The sequence below is a fragment of the Nesoenas mayeri genome, assembly GCF_963082525.1.
Source record: "Nesoenas mayeri genome assembly, chromosome: 1".
Lineage (NCBI taxonomy): Eukaryota > Metazoa > Chordata > Aves > Columbiformes > Columbidae > Nesoenas > Nesoenas mayeri.
In genome coordinates this window covers 83221801-83241536 of record NC_137541.1, presented here as the reverse complement: position 1 = coordinate 83241536, position 19736 = coordinate 83221801, and the positions used below count along the sequence as shown (strand labels likewise).

Here is a 19736-nt window from a genome sequence, read left to right as displayed (position 1 = left end):
TCTGGCAGAGGAACACCAAGCAGTGTGGCTGTGCAAGAAGAGATGGCTGCGACAAGGCTTGACAGAACATCAGGGCCATGAGCATATTTTTCACCTTCTGGTGGACTGGCTGCCTGGACTGAGGTACATCTTAAATAATACAGGTGTCTGGCTTTGAGAAGCCTCTGGTAGGTTTGCCTGTGAATTTGTATCAGCCAAGGTTCTTACCCCTGATTCCTGCCTGAGTTAGTGCAGCCATGACCATGCCTGGACATGAACCCTGCTGATGTAAATCCTCATCCTGACCTGCTCTGACCTTCCTGCTCAGGCACTGTGGGGCTGTTCCCTTGTCAGCAAGGCCACTGCCTCTGTCTGCCTTGCTGTGACTCAGCTTCCAGCTTGCTCTTCCTTTCAGAGCAGCCTGCCCTTGCTGCTCCTTGACAAAGGGACCACTCAACTTACCTTGCGCATCCCTGCAGTCAGCACAGACTGCTTCCCATTTAGAAGCATGGCAAGAATCAATTCTGAAAACTTTCTCATTGTGTAGAAGCCTCTAATACCTGAAGTGCTAAATAGCAGGGCAGCTAAGTTTTCTCACTTGCTAGTTTTATCCATTCTTTTCAAGCATCATACACACACACACTCTCAAGTCTGTTTCCATGCATTGGGTTTTTTTATGGTGGTGTTTTGTTGGGGTTTTTTGTTCATTGCCTTTGGTTGGTTAGTTTTGGGGGGGTGTTTGGCTGGTGTTTGTGGTTTTGGGGGTTTGTTTTTTGGGGATTTTGTTTGGTTGGTTTTATCTTATTTGGAAGAGCAATAGGTAATTTTTGTGTCCTTCCACACTCCTAGGATAACTAAGCTAACTAGGATCTTGCTGAAGGAATTAAGACATTCAATCTGCAGAGCTTCCAAAGCAACAACAGTTTGACAACTTAGAAGACTCATGATATTCTTTTCCCAAAGACTACTTGTTTAATTACCATTTGCACGAGTACATCTTATGCTTTATATACATACATCTTCAATTTTTGCTTCTTCAGCTTTTCAAATACATAATATATTATCTCCAGAATACTAACTAAGACAATACAGAAAAGGATCCTAGTTAGTTGTTAATTGGTGCCATGAACCTTCTTGGTTTCCAGAACTCATACACAGTTGAAATGACAGGACCTCACAATGATTTTAGAAAAAAAAAAAAGTAAACAAAAAGCTAACCAGCAGAGTCCATGACTTCGCTAGCAGATTATAGCCACCCACAAATTCAGAGGACACAGGGAGTTTAAGTACAATGAGACTGCAAGAGTGACTATGAAAGTGGGGGATGGGTGGCAGAGGAAACACCACAAAAACCAGGGGGTCAGGATTAAATTATTCTTTAAAATACATCCAAGAGCATCCAAGAGCAGTCTGGTTCCCACTTCCACAAGAGGAACTGCAGCATCTTCATAGCTGTCTTCAACCATTTTGCTTCCCAGAGGGATGGTCTAAAGTGAAACTTTGTCTCCAGAATGCTCTCAGCATAGTAAGAAGACAAAAAAAACAACAGACCTTCACAAGTACAAGGTGCATACAGCTAACTACTCTCTTTTAAAAGCCTCACCAGGAAATCTTTACCCAATGAGAAAAATTTACTGCACAGGTGTGCTAACAGAGCATATTCCAGTTACAAAAGCATTGCTGCTGGTTGAGTGTTCAAAACAGGAAGAAGCCTTCCAGTGAAGTACCAAAACCCTAGTGTTATTGTAGTTGGATAAGAGTCACTGAGACCACCTTCCCAGCTAATGTTTTGACTTATCAGTTATCACAGAAGGTAGTTAGCATTGCGAGGTTTCCAGCTTGCCCATTGGCTTTACTCAGAGTAATCCACAGACTTACAACCCAGACCCCATCCATAGCTGCTGAAGATGGAACAGTGCCGAGATCAAAGGGCCTTGTGAAACTCTCCCAAAGAGAACAGAAGTAAGGGCTTTCTACCTCTTTCTAATGCCCTAAACCATATAGGAAATAAAGGGGGTTTGGGGCACATTAAAAATAATAATAATAAAAAAATCCTAATTACAATAACCAGCTCACATCCCTTGAAAGTTAGCCTCAGAAAAAAAGCCACAAGAAGGAACACAGGTGGGAGAATTTTACTGCCACAGTTCTCAAGATTGGGCTTACTATACATTTCTTGCCCAAATGATAAGTGTGAGCTGAGAAGGGAAGAAAACTTTCAATTTGCCAGTGCATAATCCACTGTCCCACCATAGTCCTTACTGTGGCATGGATATGCAATACTTGTAACACAGTGACAAGTCACAACACAAGGCCAGTGCTCAGGATAGTGATGCAGGAACACGAAATGTCAAGTGGTGGGATTACCTGGTTGTCATCTAGTGCAAATAACTACCAAATTATAAAAACAAGCTTTTTTTTTTTTTAAATGTCATTTCCAGTTAAAACAGCTCAATGACAATGAGGCCTTTGCATGGGGCAGGAGGGAGAAAAGACTGAAAATGAGAGAATTTCCTCCAGTGAACCTGCAAGCCAAAGGCAAGGAGCCTCATGATGGGGTGCCCACCTGGGGCTACAGCACAACGGCAGCAGGTCTACTCAAGGACTTGCACGACCCTTCCCACAAGAGCACAGGAACATCCAGCACTACCAAGGTCTGCACCAAAGAGAGGAAGAGTAGTGCATGCATGGCAAGGTTCACTCCTCACCACAGACATAATTAGTCGGAGTTTTGTGTTGAGACAAGGCCTATCTCCTTAAAGCTTCCAGTTACAAACTGCAGCCAAATGCAGCTGCCCTCAGCACTGCAGGCCAAGCTGCAGAGACTTGAGTCACTATTGAAAACAGCCACAAAAAGCAATAGTCTAACCAGAGAAAATGTAAAGGGCAAGGAACCCAGAGGCACCTCCCAGCCTCCTCCTGTACTTACCTTCTTCAGGATTCTTACTTTTCCTGTATGGAAAGACAGGGAAAAAGAGCTAGGATGTACCATGTAATGGTCAAGCAGGTGGAAGAGATGACGCTACCCCTCTCCTCCTTGTCCATCTTGTGGAGAGTCAGTATGTTCTCTTTAGGTCCAGTAGTTTCACTGTGGGATCAAAAACAGTAAGCTTTGACTTAAGTGAAGATCTGGTTTTAAAAGGAAGGATTGTCCCGATTTGTTTTTGATTGAAGACTAGAGAGGTTTGTGCCTCATTTGATCCCATTTGGTGCCTCTAGAGCCTCTTGGTCATCAGTTTGTCCCATTCCACTGCTTTGACCATTCAGAACTGGACCCAGTTGGACTGCTGAGGAGCCTGATTTGGAACAGCACTGAAATAAAGAAAGGAGAATCAAAAGAGCAGATCTAGTAAGACTTAACTTACAGCTCTTCCAGTGCCCATCAGGACACTACCCTTGTGTACAGTTTCCTTCACCACAGTTTACCTGGATGCAGTGCTGAAGTCTCCCCAGAGGTCTGTGGCAGCTGATGCTGGCGGCTTGGATGCAGATGCAGGAGCATCTAAGTCTAATAGAATATCTAAGGTGGAAGAAAAAACAAACAAACCAACCAACCAACCTCAACAACACACCACCAAAACCCCAACAACCACAAAACAAAAACAAACAAACAAAATCAAACTAATGATGAAGAAAACACCCCAGGCATTTAAGATGTCACCTTACACAAACTGCTGGATACAGGGAGAGAATCTCTGAAGGGACTCCAGCTCTCCCTCCAGAAGGAAGTTAGACTTTATAAGGATTTGATTATAACAGTGGCTCTTTTTGCTGAATGAGCACTGAGCCTTCAGCCTCTACTACAGGGGTACATCATCTTCAAGAACTATTCAGTCTTCACCTAGCATATCAGCTGGCAGATTTGTAATATATTACCTCTCCCATTAGAAATAAGGCTCAGACTCAGTCCAAGCTCAGCAATCATAACAGTTGCCAAGCAGGCATCACCTTAAAAGCATAAATCAAGCATGGGAGCACAGGCTTATTCAGAAGCTTTCGGTTTCTTCTCACTCTGATCTCTGTACAGCACTGCTAAAATCTCTGCCTTCACAAGAGTATCATCGCCTCTTCAGACATCTCTGTATGGTCACACTAAAAGTGTGTACAGCATCCAGCAGACTGCAGCAACCTCTCTGTTACACAATCACAGAATGGGTTGAGTTGGAAGGGGCCTTTAGAGATCATCTAGCCCAACCTCCCTGCCATGGGCAGGGACATCTTTCACTAGATGAAATTGCTCAAAGCCCCATCCAATCAGGCCTTGAACACTTCCAGTGATGGGGCATCTATAACTTCTCTGGGCAACCTGTTCCAGTGTTTAAATACACTTGTTAAGAATTTCTTCCTTGTATCTAATCTAAATCTCCCCTCTTTCAGTTCAAAACCATTGCCCCTTGTCCTATTGACTACAAGCCCTGGTAAAAAGTCCTTCTCCATGTTGCTTACAAGGCCCCTTTATATACTGAAAGGCCACAAAGTCTCCCTGGAGCCTTTTCATCTCTAGCCTGAACAACCCCAACTCTCTCAGCCTGTCCTCACAGGAGAAGTGCTCCAGCCCTCTGATTATTTTTGTGGGTATCCCCTCGACCATTTTCAACAGGTCCATGTCTTTCCTGTACTGAGGGTTCCAGAGCCAGACACAGGACTCCAGGTGGAGTCTCAGCAGAGCAGAGGTAGCAAATCACCTCCCTTGACCTGCTGGCCACACTTATTTTGATGCAGCCCAGGATATGGCTGGCTTTTTGAGCTGCAAGCACATGTTGCTGGCTCATATCCATTTTTTTCAACCACACATATCCCAAAGTCGTTGTCTACAGGATTGCTCTCAACCTATTCATCCTCCAGTCTGTATTGATACCAGTAATTGCCCCACCACAGATGCATCACTTTGAACTTGGCCTTGTTGAACTGGTACATACACATGTAAGAAGCTCAACATCTATTTTTTATATTCTATTATTTTTTTTAATATATAAATATTATTATATAAAATTATATACATATTTTAAAATAACCCACTATACCCACAATTCCACTACACTTTGCACCTCTTTCTGCTGTTCATACTAAAGCCTCCTCTTTGTGGAAAGCAAGTGACTTTGCAGTACTTTTCTGGACACCCTGTACAGCTCTGTCAGTGTCCCTAAAGCACATACAAGTTCAGAAAAATCCAGCTATTTAAATTTCATATCTACCCCTCTCAGATAGTTTTGACCAAATTGCTTGGTTTCTTGATTTTGCAAGGACCGGAGCTACAACATTGTCCTCCTTTCAAGAACAAGCAGGTATTATTAAACAGGTACGGAGATCCTCAGGTCAAAGAGAACACAGCCCTCAGGACACATCATGTCTCAGAGGCTGCTGTTGACACAAGATTGAACAGCAGTTCCTTGAAGCGGGCCTCAGCCCTCTCTATGCACTGACTAGTATCTGACAGACTGTTTGCTCTATGCTAATGTTTACCTGCACTGCTCACATTACTGGGTTTCAGCATGGGTGGTGGTGTGACATGGTTGGAAATGGCTGTGGAAGAAGGAGGAGGTATAGGAGGGACTGAAATTTTGCCTCCCGGTGGGGGAGGCAGCAGGCTTAGGCCCCCTGATCCAGACACCCGAGGCTTGGCTGCTCCTCCTTTCTTTGTTGTCATGTTCTGTATAAAAAGAAAGGCCTAGTGAGGAAGAGTCTCCATTGGTATACCCATAGAAAGAAGCAGGGTAACCTGGGCTGCTTACCCCAATGTTCAGTTTGATGGTCTGCCCTTCCTTAAACCCTAAGTCTAATTTGGGACGTGTGTCAGCTTCCTGCGACTCCTTTGAGATCTCAGTCTCCTGCTTCACCCACCTAAAAAGAAGAGGGGAAGACATAAGAGCCTGTGGCAAAGGGAAATATTGGTTCCTCTCCCCACTCCACCAAAGAAATTCCTGCCTTGTCAAATCAGTTACCTCCTACTCCCCATGTAGTACAGTAAACAGCTGCAAACACCACAAACCCAAGAGATTAACACTGCACCTGTAGCATCACAGGAACTAAGTTTAAGGCTTACAAATCCAACCCTGCAAGACTCCAAGCTTGCAGGACAGTTGGCAGCACACTCCAGTGCCCCTGATGGAACCAAAGCAAGGCTTCATGACCATCCCAAGGAAGCCTGTGCTAAATGAACATGCACCACCACCCACCATGTTCTACAGGCCAGAGGAAAAACAGCATTTCAGAAAAGCACAACTCACTTGAAGTGATCCTGCAAAGAGACGTTGAAGTCAAAGGCATCACCACGATCCGTGAAGCCAATGCCTATAAAAGCACTCCGTCCTAGCAAGGAGACAGAAGGGGTCACTGGAGGTGCCCTGGAAATGGGCTCGTGTTCATTCTCTCCAAAATCCTTCTGCTTCTCCTAAACCACTCTGTGCTATCTCCTTCCAACACACCTGCAACTGGACACCAGCAACTCACAGCAGTTAATTGTTCTTAGCCTTCAGGATGCACCCTTCTTCCCACATAGCACTCTCATAAAACTGAATGTTCCCTCCCAGCACCTGGACTCCACACAATGTACAGAACCCTCCTCTGTTTACCTTGCCTTCCTACCCCTCCAGGCACACTACCCAGCCTTTTCAGCACTCCCAACATCATTTCAATCTACCTGGCACACATCCAGCTTCATCAGGCTAAGTCTCCTCCACCCCTAGCACTTGGAACATACATGACCCCTCAACTCACCAGTCCCATCCTGAATTCGAATGACAAAATAGCGGCTGGAGTCCGTCACAGTCTCCACTGCAATGCCAGGGTATTGATCTATAGGAGCCTGGGCAAAGAGTTCTCCTGCAGACAAAGAATGAGTAGATGAGTCAGCAATGAGCACAGCAGCAGCTATGGTAAGTTCTCTTGCAGAGCATGAATTGAGGAAGCAAGGGGGGGATCCCAAAGATCCTGGAGGCAGGGAAACCTGCAGACAGGCAGAGGGACTAGCGAGCAACCAGCAAATCTTGCAAGAGAGGCTGATGCAGAAGGGGCATTACCAGGAGCAATGGTGAGAGATTTAAATGGCCTCTAGGGAGCACCGGCAAACAGACTAGCAGCAATCAGGGTCAGCAAACAGGGGTGTGGCAGTTCGCGCAGGCAGAGCAAGCAGGGAGGACCCTGCCACTTCAAACGAAGGCTGTAACCCACTAGCAAGGAGCTAAGAACAGCAGGAGGTATGGTATCCACCTGGCAAAGAGCTGTGCCTTCAGTATCCCTCATGGTCGCTCCGGCTGCAAGAGCTGATGCAGACACCCAAACTGAGCTTGCAACGGAAAATGTAGCTGCCCAGGTCCCAGTATGCAGGATGTGCCTGAGTTTCTGCTCCAGGACTGATGGCAGCAGTGAGCTCACCTATGGGTGATATGCCCAAGTGAAGGAGCTGCTGAACCTGGTGACAGAGTTTTAGGAGGAGAAGTCCAGGCTGAGGAGCACCAGGGAATCAGAGAAGGAGACTGACTGGTGGACTCACACTATACCATCCCTGAGGCAAGTACAGAAGCCAACCATGGCACTAGAGACAAAGGACACCCTACCTTCTCACCAGCAGGCAGAAAGAGAAGACCCAGCAGATGGGGGAGAACGGAAACAGGTTACTGCTCAGGGCAGCAGATTAATCCACTCTCAGCCTTCCCAGGTGCCTGTACATAACAGGTACGAGGCCCTGGAACTGGATGGGCAGACAATTGATGCTGTTGAGGAAAACTCTTCTGGTAAGGAGTGTCCTTTTAGGCAACTTACACCCCACATGAAACACATCAAACCATTAAAACCTCAGATGTAAAGACAAGAAGAAGGGTAGTTGCCACAGGTGATTCCCTTCTGAAGGGAATGGAGGGCCCAATATGCCAACTTGACCCTGTCACAGGGGTGTAGAGTGGCAGAGGTCAAGTGCATCCATCACAGACCAAACCTACAGGGAAGTCTGCTGCCCCCGTGGGGTCAGGGTAAGAAATGCTATCCAACAACTCCCTAAGCTGGTAAGGTCCTCAGACTATTATCCATTATTGGCCCTTCATGTTGGCAGGGAAGAGGTAGGAAAAAGAAGTCTAAAGGTAATCAAATAGATTTCAGAACCTTGGGGCAGTTGGTAGACAGATCAGATGCTACAGAATGGAACAGACAAGCCCAGCTGATCAACACGTGGCTCCGAGACTGGTGTCATTGGCAGAACTTTGGGTTTTTCGAACATGGGTTGGCCTGTTCTTCACCAGGCCTACTGAGACCTGATGGGATGCACCTTTTGCAGAAGGGGAAAAGGTGTTTGCTCAGGGAGTAGCAGGGCTGATTGATAGGGGATTGGAAGGGGGAAGTACCAGGCTAGTCAGTGATGAGCAACCAGGTGGCACATCAAAGCTCAAGGAGCTGCAAGACAGTGAGATTCTTCAGACTGCATGATGAGGTGAAGGGCACCATAACCACACTTAAAGTGCTTCTACACAAATGTGTGCAGAATGAGGAAAAAGCAAGATGAATTGAAAGCCTTGCCCCAGTCCGAGGGATATAATTGGCATTAGTGGAACCTGGTGAGCCGAATCCTGTGACTGGTGCGCCATGATGGATGGTTACAGGCTCTTCAGAAGGAATAGGCAGGGTAGGAGAGGCCAGGGGGGTGGCACTGTATGTAGTGGAGGGGCGGGATTCCATGGAGCTGGCAATTGGCGATGGCAAAGTTGAGAGCCTCTGGGTAAGGATTAAGGGTCAGACAAGTAAAGCAGAAGTTGTCATGGCCATCTACTATAGGCCACTCTGCCAGGATGATGATACTGATGAGTTATTCTTTAAGGAACTAAATGAAGCCTCTATGTCACCCGCCCTTGTCCTTATGAGGGACTTCAACTTGCCAGGTGTCAACTGGGAATATCACACAGCTGGCACCAACAGGTCCAGAAGAATCCCAAAGCACCTGGATGACAACTTCTTGACACAGGTACTAAGGGCACCAACCAGGAAAGGTGCTTTCCTAGACTTGCTACTCACTAACAGAGAAGGTCTTGTGGTGATTGGTGACTGCCTTCACCACAGTGACCATGAAGCAGTCACATTTAAAATCTATGCTAACAGGAGAAAAACTGACAGCAAGACCTCAATTCTGGATATGAGGAGAGCAGACTTCAGGTTGCTCAGAGAAGTACTTAGTCAGGTCCCCTGGGAAGAAGCTTTTGAAGATGCTGAGGTCCATCAGTGTTGATTGCTTTTCAAGTACCACCTCCTAAAAGCACAGGAGCAGGAAATTCAAAATGCTGAAAATCTAGCAGGCAAGGCAAGAAGCCACCTTGGCTGAGCAAGGATCTTCTTGAACTATGGCAAAGAAAGTAAATACATAGTCAGTGGAAGCAAGGTCAGGTGTTATGGGAGGACTACAGTCATGCTGCACGCCGCTGTAGGGATGAAATTCATACAGCCAAAGCTCTATTAGAATTGAAGCTGGCCAGTACTATGAGGGACAATAAAAAGGGCTTTTTAAGTTAATGGCAAAAGGTAAGCTAGAAATAACATTGGCCCATTACTTGACGAGCATGGTCACCTTATAAACAGGGACCTAGACAAAGCCAAGACGTTTAATGCTTTCTTCACCTCAGTCTTCAACACCAAAGATGGACTTGGGGGCCCCATAGCCAAGGCCAGAGAACCATGGCTGCAAGAACAACAAACTCACAATGGAAAGCAGCTCCGCAGAGAAGGATCTGGGGGTTCTGGTCAACGGCAAGTTGAACATGAGCCAACAGTGTGCCCTGACAGCCAAGAGGGCCAACTATGTCCTGGGGTGCATCAAGCACAGCATTGCCAGCCAGGCAAGGGAGGTGATTGTCCCACTCTGCTCTGCACTGATACAGCCTCACTTGCAGCACTGTGTGCGGTTCTGGGTGCCACAGGATAAAAAGGATATAAAGCTAATGGAGAGTATGCTGGTGAAGGGTTTGGAGATGAAGCTGTGTGAGGACTGGCTAAAGTCACTTGGTTTGTTCAGCCTGAAGGAGACTAAGGGTAGACGTCATTGCAGCCTACAGCTTCCTCACAAGGGGAGAACGGGAAAGCACTGATCTCTTCTCTTTAGTAACCAATGACAGAACCTGAGGGAATGGCAGGAAGATGTGCCAGAGGAGGCCTAGGTTGGACATTAGGAAAAGGTTCTTCACCCAGAAGATGGTGGAGCACTGGAACAGGCTCCTCAGGGAGGTGTCACAGCCCCAAGCCTGACAGTTGTTCAAGAAGAGACTGGACAACACCCTCAGACATATGGTGTGAACTGTGGGGTTGTCCTGTGCAGGGACAGGAGTTGGACTTGATAACCCTTGTGGGTCCCTTCCAACTCCGGATATTCTATGATTCTAACTGGGTGTTAAGGAGAGCAACTTCTTGCATGGCCCAGACTGCCACACACAGCTCTGAGAGCGCCTAGAAGCACATGTTCACATGCAGCAATCATAGTCACAGTCTCGCCAAGCCACAGCCTTTCCCTTACCTGAAACCTTATCCTCCAGTTTTACATATGCAGTTTTGCCTTTGGAGGTGACACGAAGCCGCCCTGTCCAGTCTGGATGGTCCAGTTTCCAGTCAGATGCCCTGAAAATAAAAGCAATTGTTCACTGACCATACACAAACCCCTCCACTTCTGTCCAACCATCTCAACAGAAGCCTCTGCTCCCAAACCTTCAACACCTCTCTTCTCCAAGGTCTCAGTTACTCTTCCTTGCTGACAACTGACACATGTGGGTAAAGGGAAACAGAGACTCTGTCTCTCTGTCTTTACCTTTACAGGCCTGCAGAAGAGAGGAGACTGAAACCCAGAAACTCACTTGGAACAGTAAACTCAAAAGCAACTAATAAATGACTTGTGAGCATCAGGGAAACCCCCAAAACTAACTAACAGCATGCTGAAAAGCAACACCATTATTGTCCCCTATTGATGTAAAATAATATCAACTACCTCTGAACCTAGAGGCAGCTAGCTTATACTGGGTAAAACATGATACACACAGCCATCCTGACTAGCCCACCAAATTCTTTGCTACATACTGTTGTAAAGGTGGAAAGACAAAAAAAAAAAAAAAAAAAAAAAAGAGAGACTGAGAAAAACAAAAACAACCTACAGGATTCTACAACTGGAAACAAACATCTGTGACCAAGCACAGCATTCACATCACCAACACCAACAGTTTGCCAAGTTCAGAAACCACCACTGACATCCACCAGTGCTTCAGAGCACAAACCCATTCCTCCAGAAAGTCTGTGGGCACAGCTTACAAAGTCACACTCCAGGAGTTTCAGGTCAAGAGAAAGAAAGGATTTCTAACTCCCCATCTTGCAATCTCTTCCTAAGAATTACACTGAACTCCTTCTGGCTTCTTCCCCACTATTGTGAAAGCCAACAGGCCAAATTCAACACGCCATTATACCACATCAGACTCACATCCCAGGGAATGAGCCAAATTGGGAGCAGAGGTCAGCTCTTCCTAGAAAAGCAAACGGCTCAGGTGCCCTCACCTCCCGCACACGATTAACAGAGCAACCCCTGCTCCTCCACAGCACAGAGCAACGGCTGCTGCTTTTAGGCAGACAGCACCTGTAAGTGATGACTCAAGCCTCCCCCGAAGCTCCATCCAGTGAGAGCTAAGGCCTCGGGAAACAGGCCTCAACGTGCTCCCAGCCGCAGGCCACGGCGTCCCAGGACTCCCCTTCCCAGGCCCAGCCCCTGAGGCTGCGGCCGGAGTCCCGCGGGCAGGGCGGCCAAGGACCGCGCCGGGCCGGGTCAACCCCGGGAACCACACGCTCCCTCACCTGTACCCGCGGTTGGAAGCGCGCGGCGGGATGCGGTAGACGCTGACATCAGGCTTCACACAGAGGACTGACTCGTACTCCACCTCAGCCGCCGCCATCTCGGCCGCGAACCCCAACAACCGGGCGACGAGCGAGGGGTGGGCACCTAATGACGGGAGGCACTTCCGGCCGCCATCCTTGATGAGGGCTAGACGCCGCCTAGGGACGCTGGGCAGGAAGTAAGGCACATCGAAGGCACAGGGGAAGGCATCTTAGCTCCTGGCAGCAAAGAGCAGGGGCGGGGAGGTGGCCATCTTGGGGCCGGTTCTGACACATCAGCGGGAGCTGGCGCCATCTTGGACCTTGGCGGGTCACCCGCAGAACCTGGCATGGCCATGTTTGGTTCGGGCTGATGAAGTAGTGCCGGGCGCCATCCTGGAGCTGAGCGCAGCCATGCCGGGAGTCGGCAGAGAAAGGCGGGTTGAGGCGCCCCTGGGGAGGTCGGGATCCTGTCCTGGGTGCTGGAGAGTGAACTGCCCCGTCGGGGACACGGCAGAGGGCACAAAGGGCAAGAGGTGCTGGGCTGTGACCTCCTGCAGCCTGGTATATGGGACAGCGGCTGCTGGCTGCAGTGGCTCTAAGCAAAAGGTGCTGGTGTTGCACCGAGAGTTGGGAAGCCACAGCTGAACCTTGCTGAAAAACGGAGCTGTGGTTTTTACCACTGCACAAGTAGCCGGGGGGGCTTGGCAGCCCCTGCACGACCTCCGCTGTGGGCCTGGGCACTTCTGTCCTTCCTTGTGTGTTTTTCCTGCAGGCTTGGGTCAAAGCTTAGGTTTTAAGTAAAAAAATAATTTTGTGTGGCCTGTGGTGCTGGCATCAGGAGGCCTTTGGAAAAAAAAGGAAAAGCAGAAAAACACAGCAGAAACCGTTACAGGTTTTGCAGCTGTAAGTGGTGAGAATGCCTGCTACGTAAAGGTTAATCTCAGGAATGCCACTTCCCAGAAACACGGCCAAAATAAGTGGCTAGTTTATTTACTAAATAAGAGAAAGACTAGTAGCAATTAAACTGCTATTTTATTAATAGCAGGGCATCTTCATTTTATTAATAGTGACTTTCCAGTGTTTAAGGGTACTGCTATGTGGTAGCGCAACTGAGTGTCTAAAGTACTAAATATTTACTCTGAAAACTGGAAGAAAAGACATAAGAAACATTACAAAGACAGTTATATATCCACAGAGCCAGGGTGGGCATAGCATGAGCTGATTGTGCTAGGAAGTGTTTTAAGTTATCTGTGGAAGACTTAGCACGGTTTATTGCTGAGAGTAAAACAAGTGAATGAAACAGCAGTAAGTCTGAGGAATTTTTTTTTATTTTTTTTTATTTTTTTTTTTCCTGGTATGGAAAAATGTTAGTTAATGCAGTGAGAGCTGAAACAGTATCTGGAGATTTGTTTCTTGCCGTTTCCAGAGATAAGTGGAACAGGATGGTAATGAAACGTAATCATAGCAGTCAAACAAGCTGTTCTCCCGTCAGGTCAAACATCCAACTAGCCCAGTGTGTGAAAATTGGCTTCACTAGAGGTAAATGTTCAAAGAGGAGACAGAGGAATAAAAAAATAAAATAAAACTTTATTTTAATAAAGTCCATAGGAGTCCCTACAGGGTCTCTCAAAAGTGTAGGAAGACACAGCCTCCTAATCCCTGGTCTCAGGTGATCTCTCCTCCTTTTCCCTTTGGTTGAGGTACTTGGAGGTTACAAGCTTTCTGATCCACCCTTCATATTCCCCCAGCAACACCCCCTGTAATGTCTCCTGACCAACACTCCCTGTTAACTGATTTGTTAAACCTGTAAGTCTGTTGCACTCCATTTTGTACAGATATGGGACAGCTGTTCTCATCACCAGCATCCTATGTCTGACAGTGCCCTGTGCAGAAAAATTCTGAAAGAAAGAAACAGAGTCTGCACTACTTGTTCAATAGATCTGGCAAGTGAAGCTGTTTTAAAACCAAGAACACGAATAGTCTTGGGTCATTAGGACTAACAAAGTAAGATACTTGTTGTTTAACTAGCTGTTTAACTGTTTAACTAAGTATACCTGGCTTAATTTTCCCCAGAAATTATGTTGACAGCTGTATGAGTAGATACAGAGGAAAGATACGTGACTAGTGTAAGCTAAGTACTCAAACAGATATGGAATGATGCAAATGCACAGCTTCCTTTTCCCCTTCCTCTCTGCTGGCTTACACTGCTTCATTGCAGCAGAAGGGGAGTCTGAGACACTCTGGTTTGTGGCAGATCTTGATGCCCTAGGGAGCAGAGACCCACACCCTGCTCTGTGGGTGCCCTGCCAGGCTGCATGCTGTGATGGACAGATAACTGCTTGGGAAAAGAAACTTGAATCTTTTCATGCAGCCTGCTTGAGAACTAGTAGGAATACACTGCACCAATGCTTGATGCAGATTAAGTGGCACAGTGTTAAAGAAGGGTCTGCCTGCTTGCTTGCTATATGCTGGTGTTATGTTGTTTGCCAGACTGCCAGAGTGAAGGCAAAGAGGTTAATGAGAGGCAGACCTTGGAGAAGAACAGAGCTGCTTAAAGAAGGCCTATAAAACAGTACAGAATTATACTTGCCTAGTATACTGGCCTAGCAATATTTGTAGTGTAAAGGCCTTTGTGGGCCAGGGGTTTAGTGCTAATACCAAAAAGCTGGCAAAAAGACTCCTTAACACTGTTTTGATAGTGTTAAAAAGCCGGCACTTTTATTGCAGCACACCGGACGCTCAGAGGATCGTTCCTCTAATCGAATGTGCACATGATTCGCACGTCTTGGTATTTATTACACGCACCAATTGCATATTCATTTGTTTCTACTGCTTAGTTCATGCATTAAACATAAATTATTTACATAATCGCACCCTTTGCCAGAAGTCCATCTATGGCATTCGAGAGTCTTCATCAGGGGTCTCTAGTGGCCCCCGTGGTCTTTGCAGGCTGGTGCCCGCCCCAGTGTCAGCTTCTTGACCTGATTTCTTGAGCATGCGTGTTGTTGTTTTGTGCTACTACACAGCAAAAGTCACGTAGTTCTTTCTTAATTCGGTGGAACATTCAATTTTCCCAGCTTGCAAACCAAGGACATCCCACTTTACCTCTTGTCCAGTCTCCATATAGCTATTGTTTCTCTATTAAGTTCCTGTTACATTAGGCCTAGTCAGATGTCTAAAAGACTTTGTTCCTCTTGTCAGTGTGCATTTGTTAGACTTAGTGCATTTTATAAACTTTCTTTCTATGGATTAATCTCATTGCCTTTTTGAACTCATTTATGCCTTTGGTTACTCATAGCATCCCTGGAGCCATGAATCATGCAATACACAAAAGTGTAAATTTGTTGTTTACAAACTTCTACCTGATCATTTCATTTGATACCTCCTAGTTCTTGTGCTATAAGAATCCATGTGTCGTGTTCTCCATGTGTCTTTCATACTGCCACTTAGATGTCTCTTTCCCAAAGTAATGCATTCTCACCTGTTTAGCTTGTCCACCAGCAGAAGCCATTTTGAGCCATGGCTGTCTAGTCATTACTTTCTCTATAATTTCTGATTCTATAATTGTTTTTAAGATCGAGGACCACCACAGCATTCAATATTCAAGAAGCAACTGAATACTTCCCATTACATTTACCTTTTGAATAGCATTGCATGTTGACTTGATTTTTCATAGAACTTCCTGCAGTGACTGCTAGGTTTTTTCTCTGGATGGTAAAAACTTTTCCAGAGTACATCACTTGGTATGTTTGGTTATGGTTGCTTTCCTGTGCTGGTTTTGGCTGGAATTGAGTGAATTTTCTTCACAGTTGCTACCATGAGGCACTGTTTTGGATTTGTGCTGAAAACAGTGTTGATAACACAGGGATGTTTTGTTTATTGCTGAGCAGTGCTCACACCAGTCAAGGCCTTTTCTACTTCTCAAACCACCCCATCAGCGAGCAGGCTGAGGGTGCCCAAAAAGCTGGGAGAAGACACAGCCAGGACAGCTGACCCCACTGAAAAAAGGGATGTTCCATACCATATGACATCATGCTCAGTATATAAAGCTGGAGGAAGAAGAAGGAAGGGAAGAATGTTCAGAGTGATGGTGTCTTCCCAAGTAACAGTTATGCGTGATGGAGCCCTGCTTTCTGGAGAGGACTGAACACCTGCCTGCCCATGGAAAGTAGTGAATTAATTATTTGTTTTGCTTTGCTTGTGTGTGTGGATTTTGCTTTACTTATTAAACTGTCTTTATCTCAACCAACAAGTTTCTCACTTTTCTGATTCACTCCCCCATGCCACTGGAGGGGGAGCAGCTGTGTGGGACTTAGTTGCTGGCTGGGGTTAAACCACAACATTTTCCAAATTCAATAATTCACAATTAGCAATATTAAATTGTCTGCTTCTTTATTGTGGTGTCATTCAGTGTGCCACAGTCCTCCTACTGTTCTTCTAGAAGGAGAGCATCTAAGACAAGAGAGTGGCAAAGGGCCAACTTTTACGAGGCATGTAAGGAAAGATGCATAAGCAGCACAGGGACACCAGGAATACATCTCCCATTCAGTTCCATTGAGACTTAACCAGCAGAGAACATAACACTCTTCTGTCTTTCAAACAAGCATCTCTGGACCAAGAAAATACAAAGCACTGCAAATAACAGCTAACATGTTTTAATTAAGTAGTGAGTTTGAAACATTGAAGGAGAACATTTTTAAAACCAGACTATGAAAGCAATGAAGGTTTCATATTATTGCCACACAGGAATCTTCAATTAATTAAAACTAAGGAATAACAGAAATCTTGGATGGAACTCCACAATATTCAATCCTATGAGATGTGCAAATAAAAAGACCTATGCAAGTAGAGTAAAATGCACAGTCATGCTGATCTGTAGGTAGCCTGATAATCATGCAGAAGAATAATTTTGACTTTTTGCTTTGCTTATTTAAGAAAAAAAAAAATAGGGCATTGTTCAGGAATATACTTAGTGGATGGACCGAACATCTGAAATTTTTCTTCTCTGCACAGGGGGTACAGGGGAAACCAGTCGCACAAAATGACCATTAGATAACTTAAATGTTAATCCCAAGATAAGCATTTTTACTAAACAATCAAAATACTATTTCAAATTGTGCTTTCTTCACTGAATATTCCCTGGCAAGACATCTGACCTGAGCAACTCTCCCAGTACTGAGAATCCACTACTGTGAAGAGCTACTGTTTAATTAGTTCTAATCTATGATCTACCAGTTTTGCCAGGCTTTGTTCCCTGCTTGGTGTCCAAAGCTTGTGCTTACCTGAGCTTACTCTGCAACGTACAGAAATGCCTTTGGGTCACTCAGTGGATTTTCTAAAGTGGAGAGTCTGAGGAATACCAGCGTAGGGCAACCCTGCAGATACTGGATGTTACCATAGCATCCCTGTGAAAGTACATGCACAGTATTGACAATGAGCACATAGCAAAGACTGGCCACCAGACCACTGCAGTATGGTTTCTAGAGAAACAGTTGTGCTAGTTACAGCTAAGCTTTATAGGGGGAGATTTGGGCAGGTTTTTTTAGGAAGATGGGTTTGCCATATTCTCAGGGAACACGCAAGATCTGTGAAAGATTATAGCTATCTAGTCACTCTACCTGCAGAGAAAAGGATGGGAGATCTGAGAGGGGCTTCAAAGCTTTGTAGAACTGAAAAAAAAATTAGTAGAAATAGGAAATACAAGTGGAATTCTCAGTTCTTGCCAAAGTCTTGGGGATAACCTGCATACTCTTGCAGGAGGGTGGCTTTTGTAAACATACTGATCACAGTTTTAAAATTGTGTATGGGTGTAACTATTTAGTAACTGATAGGCTGATGCACTTTTGTAATAACAAACCTGAAACAGCAATCAAGGTTTTGACCTACTTGTTCTGGTGGCCAGTTGAGTCTGTACATCTAGATAAACTTCAGTATGAACATCCTGATGGAGTATGGGCTAGAGGTGGATAGTGAGGTGGATTGAATAGTGGCTGAACTGCGGGGCTCGGAGGTTGCTCATCAGGAGAACAAAGTCCAGCTGGAGACCAGTCACTGGTGCTGTCTGGCTCTAGTCAATACTGGTTCTAGTACTGTTTAACTCTTCATTAATGACCTGGATAATGAAGCAACATTCACAGCTTTGCAGATGATACAGAACTGGTAGGAGTGGCTAGTGCACCAGGTGTCTCTGTGACCATTCAGGGCAACCTGGACATGTTGAAGAATTAGGCAGACAGGAACCTCATGAAGTTCAACAAGAAATGCAAAGTTCTGCATCTGGGGAGGAATAACCCCATGCAGTAATACGTGCTGGGGGTGACCACCTGGAAAGTAGCTTTGCAGCAAATGATGATGTTGTACTGCTGTAATTCTTGCTGTTGTATCGCTGTTACTTTAGCAAGACTTTTGACACCATCTTTCACAACATCCTCATAGGCAAGCTCAGGAAGTGAGCTAGATGAATGCATAGTGAGATGGATTATGAACTGACTGGATGGCAGAGCTCAGAGGGTTGTGATCAATGGTGCAAAGTCTGGTTGGAACCCTGTAGTTAGTGGGGTTCCCCAGGGGTCAGTATTAGGTCCGGTCCTGCTCAACCTGTTCATCAATGACCTGTACAAAGAGACCAAGTGCACCCTGAGCAAGTTTGCTGATTACACAAAACTGGAAGGAAGGGCTGACACACCAGAAGGCTGTGCTGCCATTCAGTGAGACCTGGACAGGCTGAAGGACTAGGCAAGGAACCTGATGAAATTCAAGAAGGGCAAGTGTAGCGTCCTGTACCTGGGGAGGAACAACCCCAGGCAGCAGTACAGGTGGACCTGCTGGAAAGCAGCATTGCAGAGAAGGACTTGGAAGTTTGGTCAACAACAGGTTGATCATGAGTCAACAATGTGCCCTTGTGGCCAGTATCCTGGGGTGCATTAAAAAAAGTGTGACCAGAAGGTCGAGGGAGGTTTTCCTCCCCCTCTGCCCTGGTGAGGCCGCATCTAGAGTACTGCGTCCAGTTCTGGGCTCCCCAGTTTAACAAGGACAAGGAATTGAAGGAGTCCAGTGGCAGGCTACAAAGATGATTAGGGACCTAGTGCACGTTTCTTATCAGGAGAGACTGAGAGAGCTGGGTCTGTTCAGGCCGGAGAACAGAAGCCTGAGAGGGGATCTTATCAGTGTTTACAAAAATCAGAAGGGTGGCTGTCAAGAGGATGGACCAGACTCTTTTCAGTGGTGCCCAATGATAGGATGAGAGGCAACAGATACAGACTGAAGCATAGGAGGTTTCATCTAAACATGAGGAGAAACTACTTTGAGGGTATCAGAGCACTGGAACAGGCTGCCCAGAGAGGTGGTGGAGTCTCCTTCTCTGGAGACATTCAAAACCCCCCTGGATTCATTCCTGTGCTATCTACTTGTGGGGAGCCACTAAGGTAATTAAGGGACTGGTACACCTGTCATGCAAGGGGAGGCTGAGAGAGCTGGGACTGTTCAGCCTGGAGGAGGCTCAGGGGAATCTTATTGTCCATCTTATGGGAGTGTTTAATGGAGACAGAGCCAGACTGTTCTCAGTGGTGCCTGGTGACAGGACAAGAGACAAGGGGCACAAAGTGAAACACAGGAAGTTCCGTCTGAACACAATCAGACAGTTTTTTACTGTGAGGGTGGTTGAACACTGGAACAGGTTGCCTGGAGAGTTTGTGGAGTCTCCTTCTGTGGAAATGCTCAAACCTGACTTGACACAGTCCTGGGCAATCTTCTCTAGCTGACCATGCATTGAGCAGTGGGATTGGGCTAGATTGTCTGCAGACAGTCTTCCAACTTCAACTATTCAATGATTCTGTGAATCAGAGCCTTTGTATGCTCAGTCCATTTTTCGTGAGGGGAAGGGAGAGATCCAGAAGAGAAGCAACAGAACAGGCTGCCCAGTGATGCTGTGGGGT

At 46.1% G+C, this 19736-nt stretch overlaps 1 protein-coding gene across 2 annotated transcripts; it reads right to left on the bottom strand.

Annotated features, from left to right (window-relative positions):
• Nucleotides 1-941: 941 nt before the first annotated feature.
• NECAP1 (NECAP endocytosis associated 1) lies at nucleotides 942-11921 on the bottom strand. Of its 2 annotated transcripts, XR_013922907.1 has the most exons (9): nucleotides 11782-11921; nucleotides 10466-10566; nucleotides 6697-6801; nucleotides 6207-6288; nucleotides 5712-5820; nucleotides 5443-5629; nucleotides 3928-4112; nucleotides 3406-3499; nucleotides 3251-3291 (listed from the first exon to the last, which is right to left on the bottom strand). XR_013922907.1 is itself a non-coding variant. In XM_080354511.1 (8 exons), the coding sequence occupies exons 1-8, from the start codon at nucleotides 11877-11879 to the stop codon at nucleotides 3243-3245; spliced, it is 825 nt and encodes a 274-aa protein (XP_080210637.1). In that variant the 5' UTR covers nucleotides 11880-11921; the 3' UTR covers nucleotides 942-3242. The 2 variants fall into 2 exon arrangements, 1 of the variants encoding a protein (XP_080210637.1); XM_080354511.1 differs by lacking the exon at nucleotides 3928-4112 and having other exon boundaries at nucleotides 942-3291.
• Nucleotides 11922-19736: the final 7815 nt, after the last annotated feature.

Bases quoted from the DNA above. Each gene is read 5' to 3' on its own strand.
- NECAP1 (XM_080354511.1), bottom strand. From the start codon at position 11,879: ATGGCGGCGGCTGAGGTGGAGTACGAGTCAGTCCTCTGTGTGAAGCCT. The intron at 10,567-11,781 runs GTGAGGGAGCGT...TTTTATTTTCAG, and splicing joins GCTTCCAACCGCGGGTACAG to GGCATCTGACTGGAAACTGG. The intron at 5,821-6,206 runs GTGAGTTGTGCT...TCTTCTTTTTAG, and splicing joins TCTTTGCAGGATCACTTCAA to GTGGGTGAAGCAGGAGACTG.